This window comes from Crassostrea angulata, chromosome 7 (genome assembly GCF_025612915.1).
Source record: "Crassostrea angulata isolate pt1a10 chromosome 7, ASM2561291v2, whole genome shotgun sequence".
NCBI classification, from domain to species: domain Eukaryota; kingdom Metazoa; phylum Mollusca; class Bivalvia; order Ostreida; family Ostreidae; genus Magallana; species Magallana angulata.
The window spans coordinates 25,212,821-25,230,384 of NC_069117.1; the positions used below are offsets into that span (position 1 = coordinate 25,212,821).

The 17,564-nt window shown below is 32.5% G+C and overlaps 2 protein-coding genes across 2 annotated transcripts; both read left to right on the forward strand.

Moving 5' to 3' along the window:
- The first annotated feature begins 825 nt into the window (after window positions 1-825).
- Window positions 826-9,676, forward strand: LOC128192979 (failed axon connections homolog). Its single transcript, XM_052866122.1, has 6 exons — window positions 826-996; window positions 4,306-4,429; window positions 6,186-6,388; window positions 7,194-7,396; window positions 7,792-7,908; window positions 8,126-9,676. The coding sequence occupies exons 1-6, from the start codon at window positions 884-886 to the stop codon at window positions 8,227-8,229; spliced, it is 864 nt and encodes a 287-aa protein (XP_052722082.1). The 5' UTR covers window positions 826-883; the 3' UTR covers window positions 8,230-9,676.
- Window positions 9,677-9,813: 137 nt separating this feature from the next.
- On the forward strand, window positions 9,814-17,358 carry LOC128192978 (failed axon connections homolog). Its single transcript, XM_052866121.1, has 6 exons — window positions 9,814-10,455; window positions 13,855-13,978; window positions 14,311-14,513; window positions 15,182-15,384; window positions 16,117-16,233; window positions 17,105-17,358. The coding sequence occupies exons 1-6, from the start codon at window positions 10,337-10,339 to the stop codon at window positions 17,206-17,208; spliced, it is 870 nt and encodes a 289-aa protein (XP_052722081.1). The 5' UTR covers window positions 9,814-10,336; the 3' UTR covers window positions 17,209-17,358.
- Window positions 17,359-17,564: the final 206 nt, after the last annotated feature.

Genomic DNA, 17,564 nt, shown 5'->3' on the forward strand with positions numbered 1-17,564 from the left:
GCATTGTTGGAGTCCACCACCTTACTCTCATTTTTGCTATTTCGGGCTTGTTTATCGAAAATGAAAGTAGGTTTTTGATGAGAGTAAGGTAGTGGACACGCTTTGGCGGATCAAAGTCAGGGGTAGTTGACATCAAAATATATGCTTGCAATGAAATAATATCGAATGATTACGTAAACAATGAATATATTTATTAGGAACTTACCTGAATTACACATAGAAGTTAAAATTTGACAAAGGTTGAAGAAATGAAATAAGTCAATTCGTTTCTTGAGTGAGCGATTTTAGTTTTAATGGATAGAAGCTAGCAAAGCGCGACCTTTAGCAAAAGAATGCAATAGAACTTTCCATAACGGGGTAACCAAGAACGCGGTTTGACTAATTAATGTCTTGGCGAAAAGTGTAGGACGGGTTCAAAATGCATCGCGGGTAGATATTCATACCTTGGATGGGACTTCGATATCTTTGGTTAAAACAAAAAAGTTAATAAATAAAATGGAAAATTTTGATGCGATTTTAGTTTTGATCGAAAGAATTCATTTTCCAGAACGGGGGCCCAGGAACGCAGTTTGACTAAACTACACGATGACGGAAACTGTAGAACGAGATACTTTGGTTTAAAGAAAAATGCAAATAATATGCATACACTAGCATTTTTTTTAATTAAATTTCATACATTTTAATACCACAACAGATTGGTAGTATCCTCTATACATTGTATTATCAAACGGGAAAGTTAAATTGGGGCGGGGGGGATAGGGGCTACCCTCCCCAATATTTTTATCATCTAGTTTTTCATATAAAAACTAGCAATTTATGATGCGAAAACGCTTCCATAGTCCCATAAAGTTAAGTCAGAGGCGATTATTATCTGGAACTTAAAATGGTGTCCATTAAGACTTTTTTGAATATTCATAGAGGAGAAATCTTTGTAGCTGCAACAATGGGGATAGTTTTAATAATTGTAATAAGGAAAAGGCAGAAGAATCGAATAAAGTAAGTAGAGTCGAATAATTTCAAACTACGAAAAGTTTTAGATGTGTTGTATGATATTACTTTCTTTAAATATGTTTTCAATTAATACCTATTAAATTACGTCAAATAAGTTATTTATTTTTAGGCCTTTTTACAATATACATTTTAAGACTTAATAATGTTTTGTGTAAATATAATTTTTAAGCAAAAATTGCTTTTAAATTCGCCGTGTGCTTCTTTCTCCCTTAGCAATTCCATTACATTTGACAATGCTCCATTTCTTAACTAAACTAAGATCCCGAGTTCATTCTTTCGGTTTACAATGCAGTGTCTGGAATTCCTATTACACTTTAAAAGATCAAGTTAATAGTAAATCTTGAGTTATGCCACAGCATTAACTTTCAAATTTAGAACAACGCGTACTTGCATGATCGGCGAGCAAAAGGTAAAAAAAAATATGACCATGACATCCTATTTATAAACGACTATTACATAATCGACTATAACATGTCTAACGATCTATGTTCCGCCGTGTTAGATCTATTGTTGTTTCAGAAGCATAAATGAACACCTGAGTAATGATGACAAGAGGCCCATCGGGCCACATCGCTCACCTGAGCAACAATGGGCGTTCAAAAGATATTGTGCCATATGGTCCCTCGGTAGAAAAACAAAAAATAAATATTGTAAAGTATTCGAATTTTACACTTTTTTTGTATACATGTAATCTTTGACATTGTACCTTCATGAAATACTATTTTTTACCAGAATAAGAAATTTCTACGCAAGATATAAAACTAAACATTTGGTAGAGGTATACTGTTAAGTTTTTAACTTCCAAATCCCTATATTTTCGTTCTGCCCCCCCCCCCCCCCACTTTGTAAAGCGATCAAAATATATGAGAGCATATAGGTACATTTTTTTCATCAACTACTCAGTACTTACTAGTTATTGTATTAAAAAAAATAATAGTTATTGTTTTTTATTTTAAAAATCCTACATGTATAGATGTGAAGAAGAAAATTGTACCTCAATGTGCTCAATTCCTCAAATTAAAAACATTCAAAAATTTTATTTGTCTTCTCCATTATAATTAAATGACTGTTATTTACTTCGCGTACAAACCAGGATAATTTTCCGCTGTGATATTCTTAGGAATAGCGATAATTACTTTATCCCCGCAACAGAAATGTGTCAGAAATATGGAAACTGTTTTAAAGATGTCGTTTTTTATTTACTCGTGTCTGAAAATTGTGTGTGAATGTCTGTGTATCAAAATTGATGTAGATTTCACATTATTTATTGTATAAAGAGAGGGCCCAAGAGAGTAGATATATACAGATTACTAAGTATCATTCTTTTATTTTGTTTGTACAAGTATTTAACATACTCTAATTCATATTTTCTAATGTTCAACCAAAATTTCAGCGTCAATTGTAGAATTATAAGCAAGATACAGAGCTCACAGTTCGCCTAGGTTTGATTCATATTTTGTTCACATGAGTTTATTACATTCAGCTTATGATTTTTAACTTGGTATTTCCTATTCAGCATTTAAAATGGAAAAAAAGAATGGCCTTAGATTTTATATTCTTTTATTCACTCAAGACCAGTTCACTGGTATTTGAGGTTCAAAATCAGTTTATACAAATGTACACAAACACAGTGAAGGATCACATGTACAGTAGGAGTAATAATGACGAAAAAATGTTAAGTTTACAATACAATAAGATGTTAAAGTTGGTTTCTGAACGAACAGACTTTGAAAATTTTCTTAATAAATATTGACAAATTTTTTACTTTTTTATTCTTTAATTTTTAAGATCTGTGTACAAACATAGAATTGTGAGCAAATCTCTGTATCTTGCTTATAATTTGAATCTTAACACTCAAATATGGTTAGTAAATAGAAATTGAAAACAATTAAACACAAGAAACATTCACTATAACAAATAAAGAACACAATTTATTTTTTCGAAATGAATCATATATATACATGTATATACCTACATATTTCCGTCAGCAATGTCAAACTTTAATTAAACTGAATAAACTCGAGAAAATGCCGAGCATCGCAACAAAACCTATTGCACTAATCTACCATTACGCAAAAGATAATGCCGATCGAATTACCGATAGAATGAATTGTATTTCATTATTTTTTGATACATCAGATTTTGCTTAATTTGCGCAGGTAAACAGTTAACTGTTTGATTTACCAAAGTCTCTGTTTGATTTGATACGTAAAAATCACGAAATAATACAGACGATAGTTCCCAGGTTACAAGCAGAAATAATGAAAACGAAACGAAAATCGGAACAAGCTAACACCAACGTCATGTGTGAAAACTGTCAACGCATTGAAATATTTAGCCTCAATTTACTTCACAAAATCGGCAACAATATATTTTGCATGTTTCAAAAATTTCCCTTCATACGCGAACTGTTGCACAACAAGCAAATTCATCATAGTCAGATCGACCCTTTTTCGTATAATGTCATGGCTGCTTTAAACAAAGAACCTCGTTTTAGAAGTATGGAATACGAGTCTAGGTAAAATGGGTATGCAAACCCGGGCCGTGGCAAAATAAAAGCCGGGGCAGATCGGCAATCGTCAATTCCAAAGACGCATTATTTTGCAGCAATATTTACAGCGAATACAAATATACTAGTCCATCAAAAATCCTGAAATTTTAATGAGATTGGCAGATTAATAACTGCCAATCTTTGTTTTGCCCAGACCAAGTCTTGCCTACCCATTTCACCGGATGCCGGATTACCGGATGCCGAACCCGAAGCTATTAAACTGATTGAAACACGCATTTCCTTTATTATTATTTTCGTAATAACTCAGATTTGAAACAGAATTAGCACTTAATATTTGCAATTTATATTATCCTTCCCATAAGGATAATTTATGCTAAACTACGTTGAATTGGAATCAGTAGTTCTTGAGAAGAAGATTTTTAAAAATGCACCCCCCTTTTTCTACAGTTTCAAGGTTTTCTCCGCTTTGAATACAGATCGGACTTTTATTTTTGCAATTTATATTCGCCCTCACATAAGGATGCTTTGTGCCAAATTTGGTTGAAATTGGATAAGCGGTTTAGAGAAGAAGTTCAAAATGTAAAAAGTTTACAGACGGACAGACAGACGGACAGACAGACGGACAGACGGACAGACGGACGACGGACAAAATGTGATCAGAATAGCTCACTTGAGCTTTCAGCTCAGGTGAGCTAAAAAGGATAACTCAGTTTTCATTACCTTTAAACACAACTCAACAAACAACAACATCCATTTCTTATTGTCAATGACCTACATTTCAGAAAGGCGTACCCGTCTAACACCATCATTCACCACCAGATCGGCCGAGGACCTTATGCTCCAAGTATAACGCCGTTTGCAGTGAAGCTGGAGACCTACTTACGGATGGCAAAAGTCCCATATTTGGTACATGTAATAAATATAACATAATCATACAGTAGCTGACTGTCTACTTTGATCCGAGTGTTTCTTTATAGTTATATAACATGCAATATTTTGTGGTTTACAAAATTAAATGGATATTTAATGGAATTTGGGGGTAAAGTAATCGCAGAAGTTCATATCCTTTTACATGGTTAATAACTGTTTTTGTATTGTATTAACAAGATTATTATAATTTACTTTTCAAACATTTTAGTAAAAGACTAGGTCATAGTGTCTACATTCATACAACTGCGTTGGTATACATGTAGGTTTCAAATTACAACAACACCCCCCCCCCCGATAATATATATATTTAAATATGATGTTGCTTGTGTATTTCACTTGGCGTTCTTGGTGGTAAATATCTAATTTAAACTTAATATCAGCTTTTTCTTCATAACATTTAAACGCAAAACTACTCATTTGCTTATACATATTCCCGTCTCGTCTTATTTTACCCCTGAGGTTACCAGAGCGAAATGGGAATACCAGATTTAAAGGGGCACGACTTCGCTCAAAAATTATTTTTCTGCTTTTAATGTTAACAATGCTTCTGTAAGGCATTTTCAATAGGCAACCAAAATGTGAGTGTCATTTATTGAGTTATAAGCGGGTTACATAGGTTACAATCCTGTGCTGTGTAAACAAAGCTTTTGTTTACAAACTGGATGTTGAGGTAAAAATTCCTGCTTTAGCCCTAAAATGATTGTGATAAAGGTAAGGAACTGTTTATATATGCTTAAAAGGAAAAAGAATATAAATATATAGCTTAAAATAGATTTTTTACTGGTATCTTAACCAATATCTTACTGGTTAACAATAACAGTGCATGAGCCTTGTTTACAGGACATTGTGAGCTCCGATCTTGATTATAACTCTACGACTAACTATTACATTTCATGTGATCATTATAAATGCATCCTTCGGCAATCTAAATGGTAAAATAGAAATATAGAATTTGAGCAAAATCGTGACCATGCCCCTTTAACACTTCGGACGAATGGAAACAAAACAACTCAGGTGTGTTGCTTATGTTGTGTTCATAATACCGGTATAGCAATAAATATACAGTACTTTCCTACATGAACGGTGATTAAACGATGAGCGCACGCTGAGCGAACGGTGGGCGCACTCTGAGTGCAAGGTGAGCACACTTTGAACGGAATCTGGTGAGTGCGATTATAAAAGGTGAACGGTGAGCGAACGTTGAGCGCAAACGCGAAACAGAAAAAGAGAAAAAACGAAGTATTATAAACGTTCCATTCACTACAATGTGTATAATATTTAATATTATACTTTTTCAGTGTCTTTGACTGATAAACTATGACTTTCTTTGTAACGTATAGTCCAACACAGCTCATTAATGACGCAAATGACGTTCTGAGCACAAGCGGGGTTTTCAAAATTAAATGAAATTAAAAAAATAGTTTAAATGTCAGTAATTTAATATTTACCTGTGCTTAACGTGATATAGCTATTAAAATGAATCATTCTTTGAATATTATGGGATAAATGTTACCGCCGTTACGTGATCAAATCTATCATATTATTGGATTTGATCACGTTCTAATATCAGCGCTAAATGAAACTAATAATACTCAAAGAATGATTCCTTAATCTTTAAACAATTATTATCAATAAATCTTTATCCCGATTAATGTTGCCACGGATTTACAAAATTTTGACAACTCTTTGAACGTTTAACTGACATTCATCAAACTGAAATTTTCATTTCAAGAATGAAAATGATAGTGTGACCAACAGAAGTTCTAAAGGGAAATTGACCTGGATAGAATACAATGGGCAAGAAGTAGCAGACTCGGAATTCTGTATCCAGTTTATAAACAAAACATTCAACATTGATCTGGATAAAAACTTTTCTGATGAGGAAATCGGGGCAGGTAGAGCAATCCAAAGGATGGTGGATGAACACTTACACTGGTAAGGAAGAAGATGATGAATAAGGAAGTAGATGATGAATAAGGAAGAGATAAAAGTTAAAAATGGATGAATAGAGAAAATAAATGTTGTTGGCATATCGGTATTGTATGTCAAACATAGATATAGAAGAAAGATAAATGGGAGTATGAATAGTAATGCATTAGTTTCCGAGCATTAGTTTTCGTGAATTTTAGGGACAGTTCACAGTTTCAATTAGAGAAGTTCTAAGACAATTGTCTTATCAATAAAATTGTTTGTGACGGTTTTTACTTTAAATAAAATCTAATTTTGCATATCAACAATTTACTTATCTTCGAATAGGGAAAAAAAACTTCACTGTTTGGACAATTTTCGAGTAAGTAAAAAACTCGATTTTGATAATTTGCTAAATTCTAACGAAAAAATTAAGAATTACATATAGGGATACACCGTTCGGTTGTCTTGATACAAAATATAGTGATTCATTGCTTAAAGGCTATTATTTGTTCATCGTACAATTAAGATGATGGTTGGGGGGGGGGGGGGGGGGGAGGGGGTGCAAACCATAAGGCAGACAAGAATAGTTTACCTTTAATTTGTGAAATAGAAAAGTATAGAAGATCACCTCGAGATCAACTAATAAGAGAAAAAAAGAATATTAAACATGATAGAAAGGATAATAAGCTTGTTAAATTTGGTTACTTCGAAAAGAGACTGTCACTACACCGATACAGTTACCTTGGTACTATAACGTGGTAGAAATGAACTATTAATTATCAAAATAAAAAAAGATACTGGTATTTGATGACTATAGTTTATTTGACAGGACAGTTGCTTTACAACGATGGGTTTATGACCCCAAGCACGGAATTGATGTCAGAAAATTTCTGAATATTCCATGGCCAATGTTCTATATGGTTGGAAACTTGGTGAAGAAGCAGAGCTACGCACAGGGAGTAGGAAGACACAGCGAGGAAGAGGTGCTGCAAGTGATGGATGAAGATCTTATGGCCTTGTCAAAGTTTTTGGGTATTATCATTTAAACTATAGGCAATGATGCCGAGGGAAAATTATGTGACTGTATGATTGAGTTACTTAATCGGTATTTGAGGGAGTAATTATGGTCAATTTATTACAAGACCTGAAAATAATGATTAAAAATGATTCCACGTTTTTGAAATATTGTGAAAATCTAAGTCTTATATGACAAGACGATCTTCTTTCGTGGATTTTACAATCTTTATAGAGACATAACGACATCTTGGAATTACTTGTGTTACTCTTTGCAAGTGTATGCAAATGAAATTTGGGCCCCCTCTCATAAACATTTATTATAAGACAATTTACTAAAAATTAAATATTTCAAAAATGATATCTATTTATCGATCCATGCAAAATGTTCAACTTGTTGATTTTGTTTTTAGGTATGAAAAAGTTCATGTTGGGTGAACAAGCCAGTCAGACTGATTGTGCCGTGTTTGGAATGTTATCTCAGATTCACTGGCATAGCTTTGGAGGTACAGGAGAGACGTTGTACAAAAGTAAGTGTTTAATGTAAGCGAAGTGTTTAATAACAGCAGAGAAGATGTGCAAAAGTAAGTGTGATGTTTGAAATAAGTGTGATGTTTGCGAAGAAGATTTACAAATTAATTAAAGTATAAAAAGCTAGCAGAGTGGATAACCAATGGAAATTTTCATAAGAAGAAAATGAACAAAATTGTTAAATATAATGATAAAATAATATTTTTTATTTTACAGAATATCCCAATTTGAGCGCATACTGTGAACGGATGAAGGCAAAGTTTTGGCCTGACTGGAACGAATGTATAACCGAAGGTTGGACGAGAACAGCTTCTAAATAATTATGACCTGTGAAAAATGCATTAGAACACTTAGAGCTACAGTGGTTGGCCATAAATGAGTTCGCAAAATAGCCGACGTTTACGTAGGTCTCGTCATCAGCTGAATTTTTTGGACCAATTATTTATAACACTAAGTAAAAATGACTTAACAGACATATATGTTACTGTGTATTATATCCTTGGGAGTGAATTAATCATAGAATTTTCCAGGTTTAGCGATGTACAGGCTTTGTATTGAATAAAACGGGAGACTACTCGAAATGTAAACAACAACTCTTCCTAGGTCACAAAAAATTCGGGTTTCATTTTTTGACCTTTGTACTTGTGTAATCAATATATTTCCTATGGTTTAATGATATTAATGTCTGAACGTTATGTATGCCCAAAATTGCGTTGATATTGTGTTCCTTTACGATTTAATTGGACATAGAATTCGTGTTATCTTTTTTTGGACAAACTATCGGCGATTTGTAAAGTGCCGAACAACGACCGATGAGAAGCAGTCTGATTACGGTTTTATTCAACACCATAGACTCTGATCTTGCAGTAAATCAAGCTTTTCAGTTCTTAAAAGCATATTTTCTGTTAGTTTTTGGGGCTCTAAAACGGCATTCGGTCATCTAGCGGTGCCCTTTTTTCAACAACTTTTACTTCGAGTTACAATTTTAGCCTTATTCCGATCTTTAGTATTTAAAACTTTACCTCACAGTTTTTGCTGTATATTCCGATCATCCTTCCAGTTTAAGACATTAAAATATCCAACATCTGACATCTGTATGACGATTTGTTTCTGCCTTCCCCTATTTTTTCTCCGCTTGGGCGCCATGTCGGTTTGCAGACGATAATTGTTTAACAAAGGGAGATAACTCAAAAAATAACATCGGCAAAAACAGTAAAAAATTTGGAGAATCACCGGACGATTTTTTGATTCTGGTTATCGTAGAAAATAGGCTTTATTTTCTTTTTTAAATCTACCTTACAGAAAAAAGTATGTTACGGCGGCCATTTTGCGAACTCATTTATGGCACGCGACTGTATATATTGCTTTATGTAGGAACGGGTTAAAATTTTGATATATTTTTTCAAACAAATATAAATAAAACCCGAGTGGAAGTTCAAGTCCAGACTAAACCTTGAAATAGAACAAAGTTGAAGTTGTGTTTCTTGTTTCACTTAAGTTAAACTTGGTTTAAACAAGTATCATCATTACATTATCAATTTATTTTAGCGTGATTTCCCCCAAAAAGTTAGCTGCACAAAAATATTTCCCAGTACCAACCTCTCGCTGATTGGTCGATTGGTTTGTGTCTTTATGTAGGGTGTAGAATCATAAAAGTATTGATAAAAAAAACCAAATTATATTAAAACAGAATATAGGATTTTTTCTCAAACTTTATAACTGCAAAAAACGGTACTTGAATGATAAATAAAAAAAATATACATTGGATCTATCGTTCAAAGCATTATTTATTTAAACAACATCATTGACATTTCAATGGCCAAAAAGTTCCCAGAATTTAACCTTGGGGCCCATCTGTGTATTGATAAAAGTTGTTGACAGCAAACCACCACACAAAACTTTCTGTGAACTATCACATGTAATTACTCAAGTATGCATGTTGTTTGTAAAGCACCGAGAAAAAGTTTTACATATTTACATTGTTAAAGTAACTCTTAAAAAGACTTCAGAAGATAACAAAAACAGGTCAAATCTATGAACAATATAGTAACGTGAGTTTCTACAAAGTAATTACATGTCAAATTTTATGATCGCTACATGAATAATAGTGATATAGGTTTTTTAAGTTATGACACTGTCAAATGATTAAGAAAGTAGGAATGTTTGTCCTATCGTTTGTTTATTTTTCCAAACTTCATTCACTTTAGGCATTACAAACCATCAGTGTTTATGCTTATACAATATATATTCCATGCAAACAAGAAAGTGGAAAATGAGAATATTTATTTAAAACGTGTTAAATACAGTGCCCTGACTCAGCTTTATAGATATGACAGTCAGTGAATTATAACTCGAATACGCTTCCATAACCTCACGCTGCCAGTTTTATTTTGTTGATTTGTGGTAAACATATAACCGCGGCTCAAGATGGAGTCCATGAACTGGATCCAGAAGTTCTTAAAAACCCATTGTAAAGAGGTTTTCATAACTGCCACAATGGGGATAATATTAGTCACGGTAATCAGAAGGAGAAAGAAGAAAGTAAAGTAAGTATATAGAACGAATATAATGTATATGATGTAATATCTCCATCTTTACAAAAGGTGTCTCGTAAAAGTAAAACAAAAAAATATTGCTAAATATTAAAAATTTACGTTTTAAATTTATTATAATGTACCAATGTAACCACGTATTTACTTATAAAGTTTATTGACGACAAAAAATAACATTATTCCATGGTTCAAAATGTCATGCACACTCTTTATTTGGAAAATCTTTCACGGGTGAAGGAATTTTTGTTGTCGCTTTGCATACTTACCTCTTATGGTGACTCGAGAGTGCAAAAAAAGTGTCTCACTCGCTCAGTCAGTTTTCGTCAATTTGTTTCCAGTCGATAGAGGTATCTGATCATGTATGGAGCGCCATTTTAGGATATTTTATTTGTCGTCTTTCAATAAGGCCCCTACTTGTGTCAATATTTTTTAAATAGATTGGATCATGCCTCTACCTTAATTATCACTTCATTATATTCAAAGAATGGTTCCTTGTTCCTCGTGTTATTTTTTTTTTGTCTTTGTCAACACTGCGAATCAGATTTGTAACGTATAGTCCAATACATGTCAAAAATGACGCAAATGACGTGACGTGGGACACAAGCGGGGTTATCATAATTACACAAAATATAAACAACGTAGAAATGTAATTTATTTAATATTCAATCTATACTCTGTCCCGAGTTTTTGCTTCCACCACTTTTTGCTTGATATTTCAATGATAGTAAATACCTTTGTGCTCAAACTACGTTCATCCACTAATATAAAAAATGTCCAGATTATCTGTTTTGAAACGCCCCCTCTACCGCTTCAGGTTTCAATACACATCCCGAAATTGAAAGACTACGGAGATTTTGCATTGCAACAGCCATTAATAAGCCCGGATGATAACGTTAAAAATTGCGCAATGTATTACGAGTGTATTCCGAATGGAGAAAAGATGTAAACATTCCCCATTATAAATCTCCGTAAGGAATCTGTTTTCGTTCCTGTGAATTTTTCTGAGTGGAAAGGAATAATTGTTCAATGAAGATATCTTGGATATATTCCCTTTTAACGATTTCAATTGTATTTCTTCACAGGTATGTGTAATTTTATTAAAAATCATCAAAAAGCGATGGAAGCAATAACTTGGGACAGACTATAACAATTTTTGAAAATTATTTAAATATCAGTAATAAGGCATCATTCTTTGAGCATAATGAGTTGATCAAATACGGTCGGGAGTGATCAAATCTATGATAAAACGCTTTTATTAGATCTGATCAACCCCGACCGTATTCGATCGCCTCACAATACTTAAAGAATGATTTCCCATTCTTGGAGTACCTCACTACATCAAGGCCTATACCTTTTATGACACTAAGTTACAACATGGCGATTTAAAGTGTTGTTAACCGTATCTGTTAAAGATCACCATAGCTCAATTGTTCAAGTAGTAAGCTTGTGAACCACAGATAACGAATTCAAATCCGCCTTGGGTTTGTATATATTTACTGAATCAATTTTTTGAATTATAAATTTTTAATTCAAAATTGGATATCTTTTCGTCTATTTGCCTTACATACTTCTTAAATATCATGTTATCTTTCACCAAAAAAATTGTATGCTTGTTTGAAAAAGTTATAAGGTGTAGTGATTCGGGCATCTTTGTCATTGTTTACTACAGTTAAAATGATATGACAACTTTATAAACGGAGTGGATTATAACAATTACATGTTATTGTAGAGCTTTGGCGACAAAAGGGGAGACAGAACGTTGATCACGTGACGTTTGTTAATCACTTGACAGTTATTATAAATTTATAGTAAAACTTACTGATGAAACCTTGTTTAAGTCAAGCTGATTGAATAGTTTGTATAGTTTTTAGATAAAGAACACTTCTTTATTTTAGTTCATTTTAATTTGTGCTTCAAAATCATAATTGTTAAAGCTATATGGTCCATTTATTCGGCTTAACAGTATCCAATGATTTTCCAAACAAACCATTTATCTTAAAAACTTCGCCTTTTTACACCAACAGATTTGGTCTCCTTTCAAAGTTAGAAATATTCAAAGTAAATTAAATAATTTCTTTATGGGCATACAAAAAACCCAATCCAAATGCATGATGGAAATGTTTAGAAAAGGGAACCATTTGGTTTCGTTCCCCAAATGTTTGGGTTTATTCAACCCGCATGTTATGCATCGATGTAAACAAAACAAACTTCAAAAATTTTAGTTGACAAAATGTACACATATTTTTGATTTACCAAACATTATGACATTTATTAAAAGCAATGTCAAACTCGTAATACAGTCATCACTGCCTCGACGTAAATTTTAATATGAGGCGAAATCACATGATGCCATTTTTTTGTCGTTTGTTTTGTAAACAATTTTGTACATCATTTTTTCATTGAAATATGGCTTAATTGACAGGGAAATTACCGCAATATCTATTATTATACACATACCTAGCATAACCATCACGTTAAAGCATACTATATATATATATATATATATATATATATATATATATATATATATATATATATATATATATATATATACCTAGCAGCTTTATTTTCTTTTTAGTATGCTGAAATATTCTGATCAGTAGTTTCATGTTAAATTTTCTAATTAAAAATGCATAACCTTGGCAATTTTAATGTTTTAACTTTTAAAATGTAGATATAATAATTTATATGTGGTTAATATAAATATAGATATTATAGATATATTTTTATTATTATTCTATAACTGTTGATAATAAAGCCAAAGAATGTAGTACTTTTTGATGTTTCAAAACAGAAAATGTCACAAAATGTCATAATGCCTGAAATGAAATGTTATGATGCATAGATATATGAAATTTCATAGAAAGTTTCATTGAGTTTTTTGTGTTATAAGATTCTGTTTAATTTTAGAATAAAAAAGCTCCAAAACTAAAGTCTTAAATTTATCAGACAGAGTATTTCTTAAAATTATGATAGTGCTATGTAAAAAGACCAATCTTGTATTTAATTTTCAAATGTATTTCAGTTCTTAAAGTTATGAAATAAAATTTGCACATCAATTCCATTAAATTAATGAATTATTTCAGAAAATTAAAACTGTCATAAAAATCATGATGTCAGAATATGACATCTTCGCTGGCAAAGGGTTTTCGTCAACTCTGCTCCTCATAAACGGAATGGACCTAAACCTCTTGGCTAGAAATGATGGGAAAGGGGGTAATTCATGTCAAAATATCTCCTCTGCAAAGGACGATTGTGGCCACAAAATTATTTATGTTGTAGATGACATCTTAATTTCAATGGAAAAAAAAAGAAAAAAAATATCATTGAAAAATGCTTTTACATTGCAACATCCTGCCCCCCTAAGATTTGTCAAAATGACCTACTTTTTAGGAAGACTTATCCCCCGAACACTGTCATTCATCACAATGTCGGCCGAGGACCGTATGCACCAAGCCTTACCCCGTTTGCCGTGAAGCTGGAGACCTATTTACGGATGACAAAAGTTCCATTTATGGTAATCTGTTTGTTAACCATCCATAATTTTCCAGTATACTTGTTATTCATCACATACACATGATGGGAACACATGATTGTACCTACTGTATAATACGATAATATTTTCTTTACTGCTCTAGCTAGCTACTTTTTTGCAATAACTCCTCCACACAAATAGGATACGCAGCTTTTTGATGAAATATTAGTCATTCTTTCTTGAAGAATAGCATCAAGGAACGTACCAATTTAGGTCAAGCCATGAACATTTCAATTTTCGATTTTAACTCAATGATGTTTCCAAATTTATGACATAATAACAATTAAAATAAAAAATCAAAATATTGTTTTAAGACTGAGAATGATAGTGCCAGGAACAAAAGTTCAAAAGGGAAAATGACTTGGATAGAATACAATGGACAAGAAGTAGCAGACTCAGAATTCTGTATCCAGTTTATAAACAAAATATTCAACATTGACATGGACAAGAACTTCTCTGATGAAGAAATTGGGGCAGGAAGAGCCATCCAAAGGATGGTTGATGAACATTTGTATTGGTAAGAGAAAGATGGTTAGCGAAGACGGTGCACGCTTGCTTATGCAGTATTAGTAGAAAGTTTTGTGAGAAATATTGAAGTATTTTTGATTATAGAATATAGGGGAAAGGTGTGAGAAAAAATAAAAATTTTGAAGATATATGGGAAATAACTTGTATATTTCACTGGTTAAAGCGTCTTATTATATGAAAATGGATTTAGATAATTATTATGTAAACAATTCGATACTTTTGGGTATAATAGTTTAATGCCTACATTTTTTTTCTTTTGGTTTCTTTTTCACCAGTCGGACGTGAAATACACGAATGATTGTTATAAAGGTAGAGGAAAATATAATAATTTAATTTGGATATATGGCCGGGAAATAATTAAAACAATAAATTTGAATCAGATTCGGGCATAGATCATAAAGGGAAAGATTTTCCCCGGAAAGGTGTCCGGGTTTCCCACTCCTTCTTTCCACTTTCGTGGACCAGATTCCAGTATTGGTTTAATAGATGTTCAAAGGAATAGTTAAGACGATAAACACTATTATTTATATAGTTGGCTTCTAGACATTGTCACGGAACATTGCACAATCATAATAACTAATGCCATGACATTTGAAATAAAAAAAATATTGTATCACGTGACATGTTTAGCATCCAATGATGTCTTTCTCTTTATAGGACAGTTGCTTTACGACGCTGGGTTTTTGACCCCGAGCATGGGATTGATGTCAAAAAACACATGAAGGTTCCATGGATTTTTTTCCGTATAGTCGGAAACATGGTAAAGAAACAGAGTTACGCACAGGGGGTAGGCAGACACACCGAGGAAGAGGTGATGCAAGTGATGGATGAAGATCTACAGGCCTTGTCGAAGTTCCTGGGTATCATCCTTTACACCTTTTTTGGAGGGGGGGGGGTGGTATAAATGTTCCTTTCTCGTTATTATCAAATCAGTGTTTAGGTTATAGATAGTAGTACTTCATTATAAGCTTTAACTGTATCAAAGCATAAACTGGCATATTTTAAGAGCGGGAATAAAATAAAATCACATCAATATATAGAAAAAACGTAATCATCATTTGATGATTATGTCAATATTTCATCTATTTGTTCGTGAAAAATTGATGTTCAAGTACAATATATAATAACTATTTTTTTTTAAATGGTGCAAGCTGATCAATTTTAAATAAAATTCTATTGTGCAGTAGATCATGACGTACATGTAATAACAAGAAATGACATATATTCAACATATTCAACAATTTGATAGAAAATATTAAATAAGAAACTGATTACATGAATTGGCCTGCTGCAAATATATCCATTGTACATGTATTTACTGCCTTAAAGAGCCCTTGAACTTTGGGTTGCGCAAGCGTTGTCAGTCATTCAGTTATAGTTATAGCAATCAGCAAGCCTTGTCCGACTCTAAAGCTGCGATTAGGTAATCTTTGCATAGTTTGCTTTTAAGAGAACAGCAACATTTTTATCTTTTTTGAAAGGGACAAAGAGGTAGATAATTAAATTATACCAATGGTCCAAAGTCTTGTTAAGGTGAATGTACATATATATTCATTGAAGTCTCATAAGTAACTATCAGATAACGTTTGCAGGCAAGAAGAAGTTCATGCTGGGTGAACAAGCCAGTCAGACCGATTGTGCAGTGTTTGGAATGTTATCTCAGATTCACTGGCACAGCTTTGGAGGTGCAGGAGAGAAGTTGTACAAAAGTTAGTATTTTGCAGGGAAGTTGTTTAAAATGTGTGTGATAAATGTCATGTTGCATTTGGCAAAGAGCATCAATCAATCAAAAAAAGTAAGCATTAATAGTGACCAAGATGTTCTACGAAAGCACTGCATGTCAACATAAAAATTGTGCTTCATACTTAGATGACTATAAAAACTGTAGTATTTTTTTTTACAAAAATAATGAAGTGAAGCTTGTACTGAAAAGCGTTAACTCTTTGTGGGGAGGTAGGTCCATCGTCATCACAGAGTCTATATTTTACCTCCCTGTTTTTTTGTTTTTTGTTGTTTTGTTTTTTTTGGGGGGGGGGGAAGCTATGTTCCCAAAGGTGACACATTTCACCATGAGCGTTTTGAAAAATGAAGAATTCCTAGTATTTTCAAAACAATGTAGAATTTTCATTTTGTAACTTTCCATTTACATGTATATATGATACTTTGACTGATATAATAGGTGCTATTACTACATGTACTACTATTGCTTTTATATTTCTTGTATATTTAATACTACAAATTCATGTGAACATTGTTTTGTAACATGTACTATTGTAATTAAATATCTGGGGGGAAAACTAATACAACTGTTACTATTGTCCAAATAGTTTCTAATTATAATGATCATTTTTTCAGTGCAAAATTCTGTCATAAAGCTAGCTCTTTGTAAGCTGAATTATAAGAATAAATTCAGTCCACATTTACATGTTTGACGAACTGTTTTGGCATAATGTCCAAAATATTTTGAACTTACCATTGCTGACACAAAAGTAATTAATCGTTCTGACTTGTATATGTTGATTATTTACTTTAAATATTTATGATTTTTCAAAAAATTATAAAGTTATATCATTATTACAGAATATCCCAATTTGATTGCATACTGTGAACGGATGAAGGCGGAGTTCTGGCCAGACTGGGACGATTGTATTACCCACGGTGGGACGAGGAAAGCTGCCAAATGAATGCATAATAATAATATCAATTCATTAGGCATTTCACAATAAGTGTCTCCATAATGCAGCTTAAATCAACAACATTTTGTATATTTTTATATAGAATATGGTAATTTATATTTGCATTTTGATATTTTAATAAAATCCAGTTCATTTTGACTTAGGGTTTTGAAAAATGTTGGTATTTATCTTACTGCGGATGCATGTGCTAAATTTGAGCTGCAAGGCAAATAATCAAAAACAGATCTGGCTTAATCATTTTCGAGATGATCGACTTTTGAATTGCTTGAATTTTTACTGTTCTCAGCCTATCTCTATGTTAAAGCACCGAACGTGATAAGAAAGTATTGTATGTACTAATTATG

Bases quoted from the DNA above. Each gene is read 5' to 3' on its own strand.
- LOC128192979 (XM_052866122.1), top strand. From the start codon at position 884: ATGGTGTCCATTAAGACTTTTTTGAATATTCATAGAGGAGAAATCTTT. The intron at 997-4,305 runs GTAAGTAGAGTC...CCTACATTTCAG, and splicing joins AGGCAGAAGAATCGAATAAA to AAAGGCGTACCCGTCTAACA. The intron at 7,397-7,791 runs GTATTATCATTT...TTTTGTTTTTAG, and splicing joins GGCCTTGTCAAAGTTTTTGG to GTATGAAAAAGTTCATGTTG.
- LOC128192978 (XM_052866121.1), top strand. From the start codon at position 10,337: ATGGAGTCCATGAACTGGATCCAGAAGTTCTTAAAAACCCATTGTAAA. The intron at 10,456-13,854 runs GTAAGTATATAG...CCTACTTTTTAG, and splicing joins AGGAGAAAGAAGAAAGTAAA to GAAGACTTATCCCCCGAACA. The intron at 13,979-14,310 runs GTAATCTGTTTG...TATTGTTTTAAG, and splicing joins TGACAAAAGTTCCATTTATG to ACTGAGAATGATAGTGCCAG.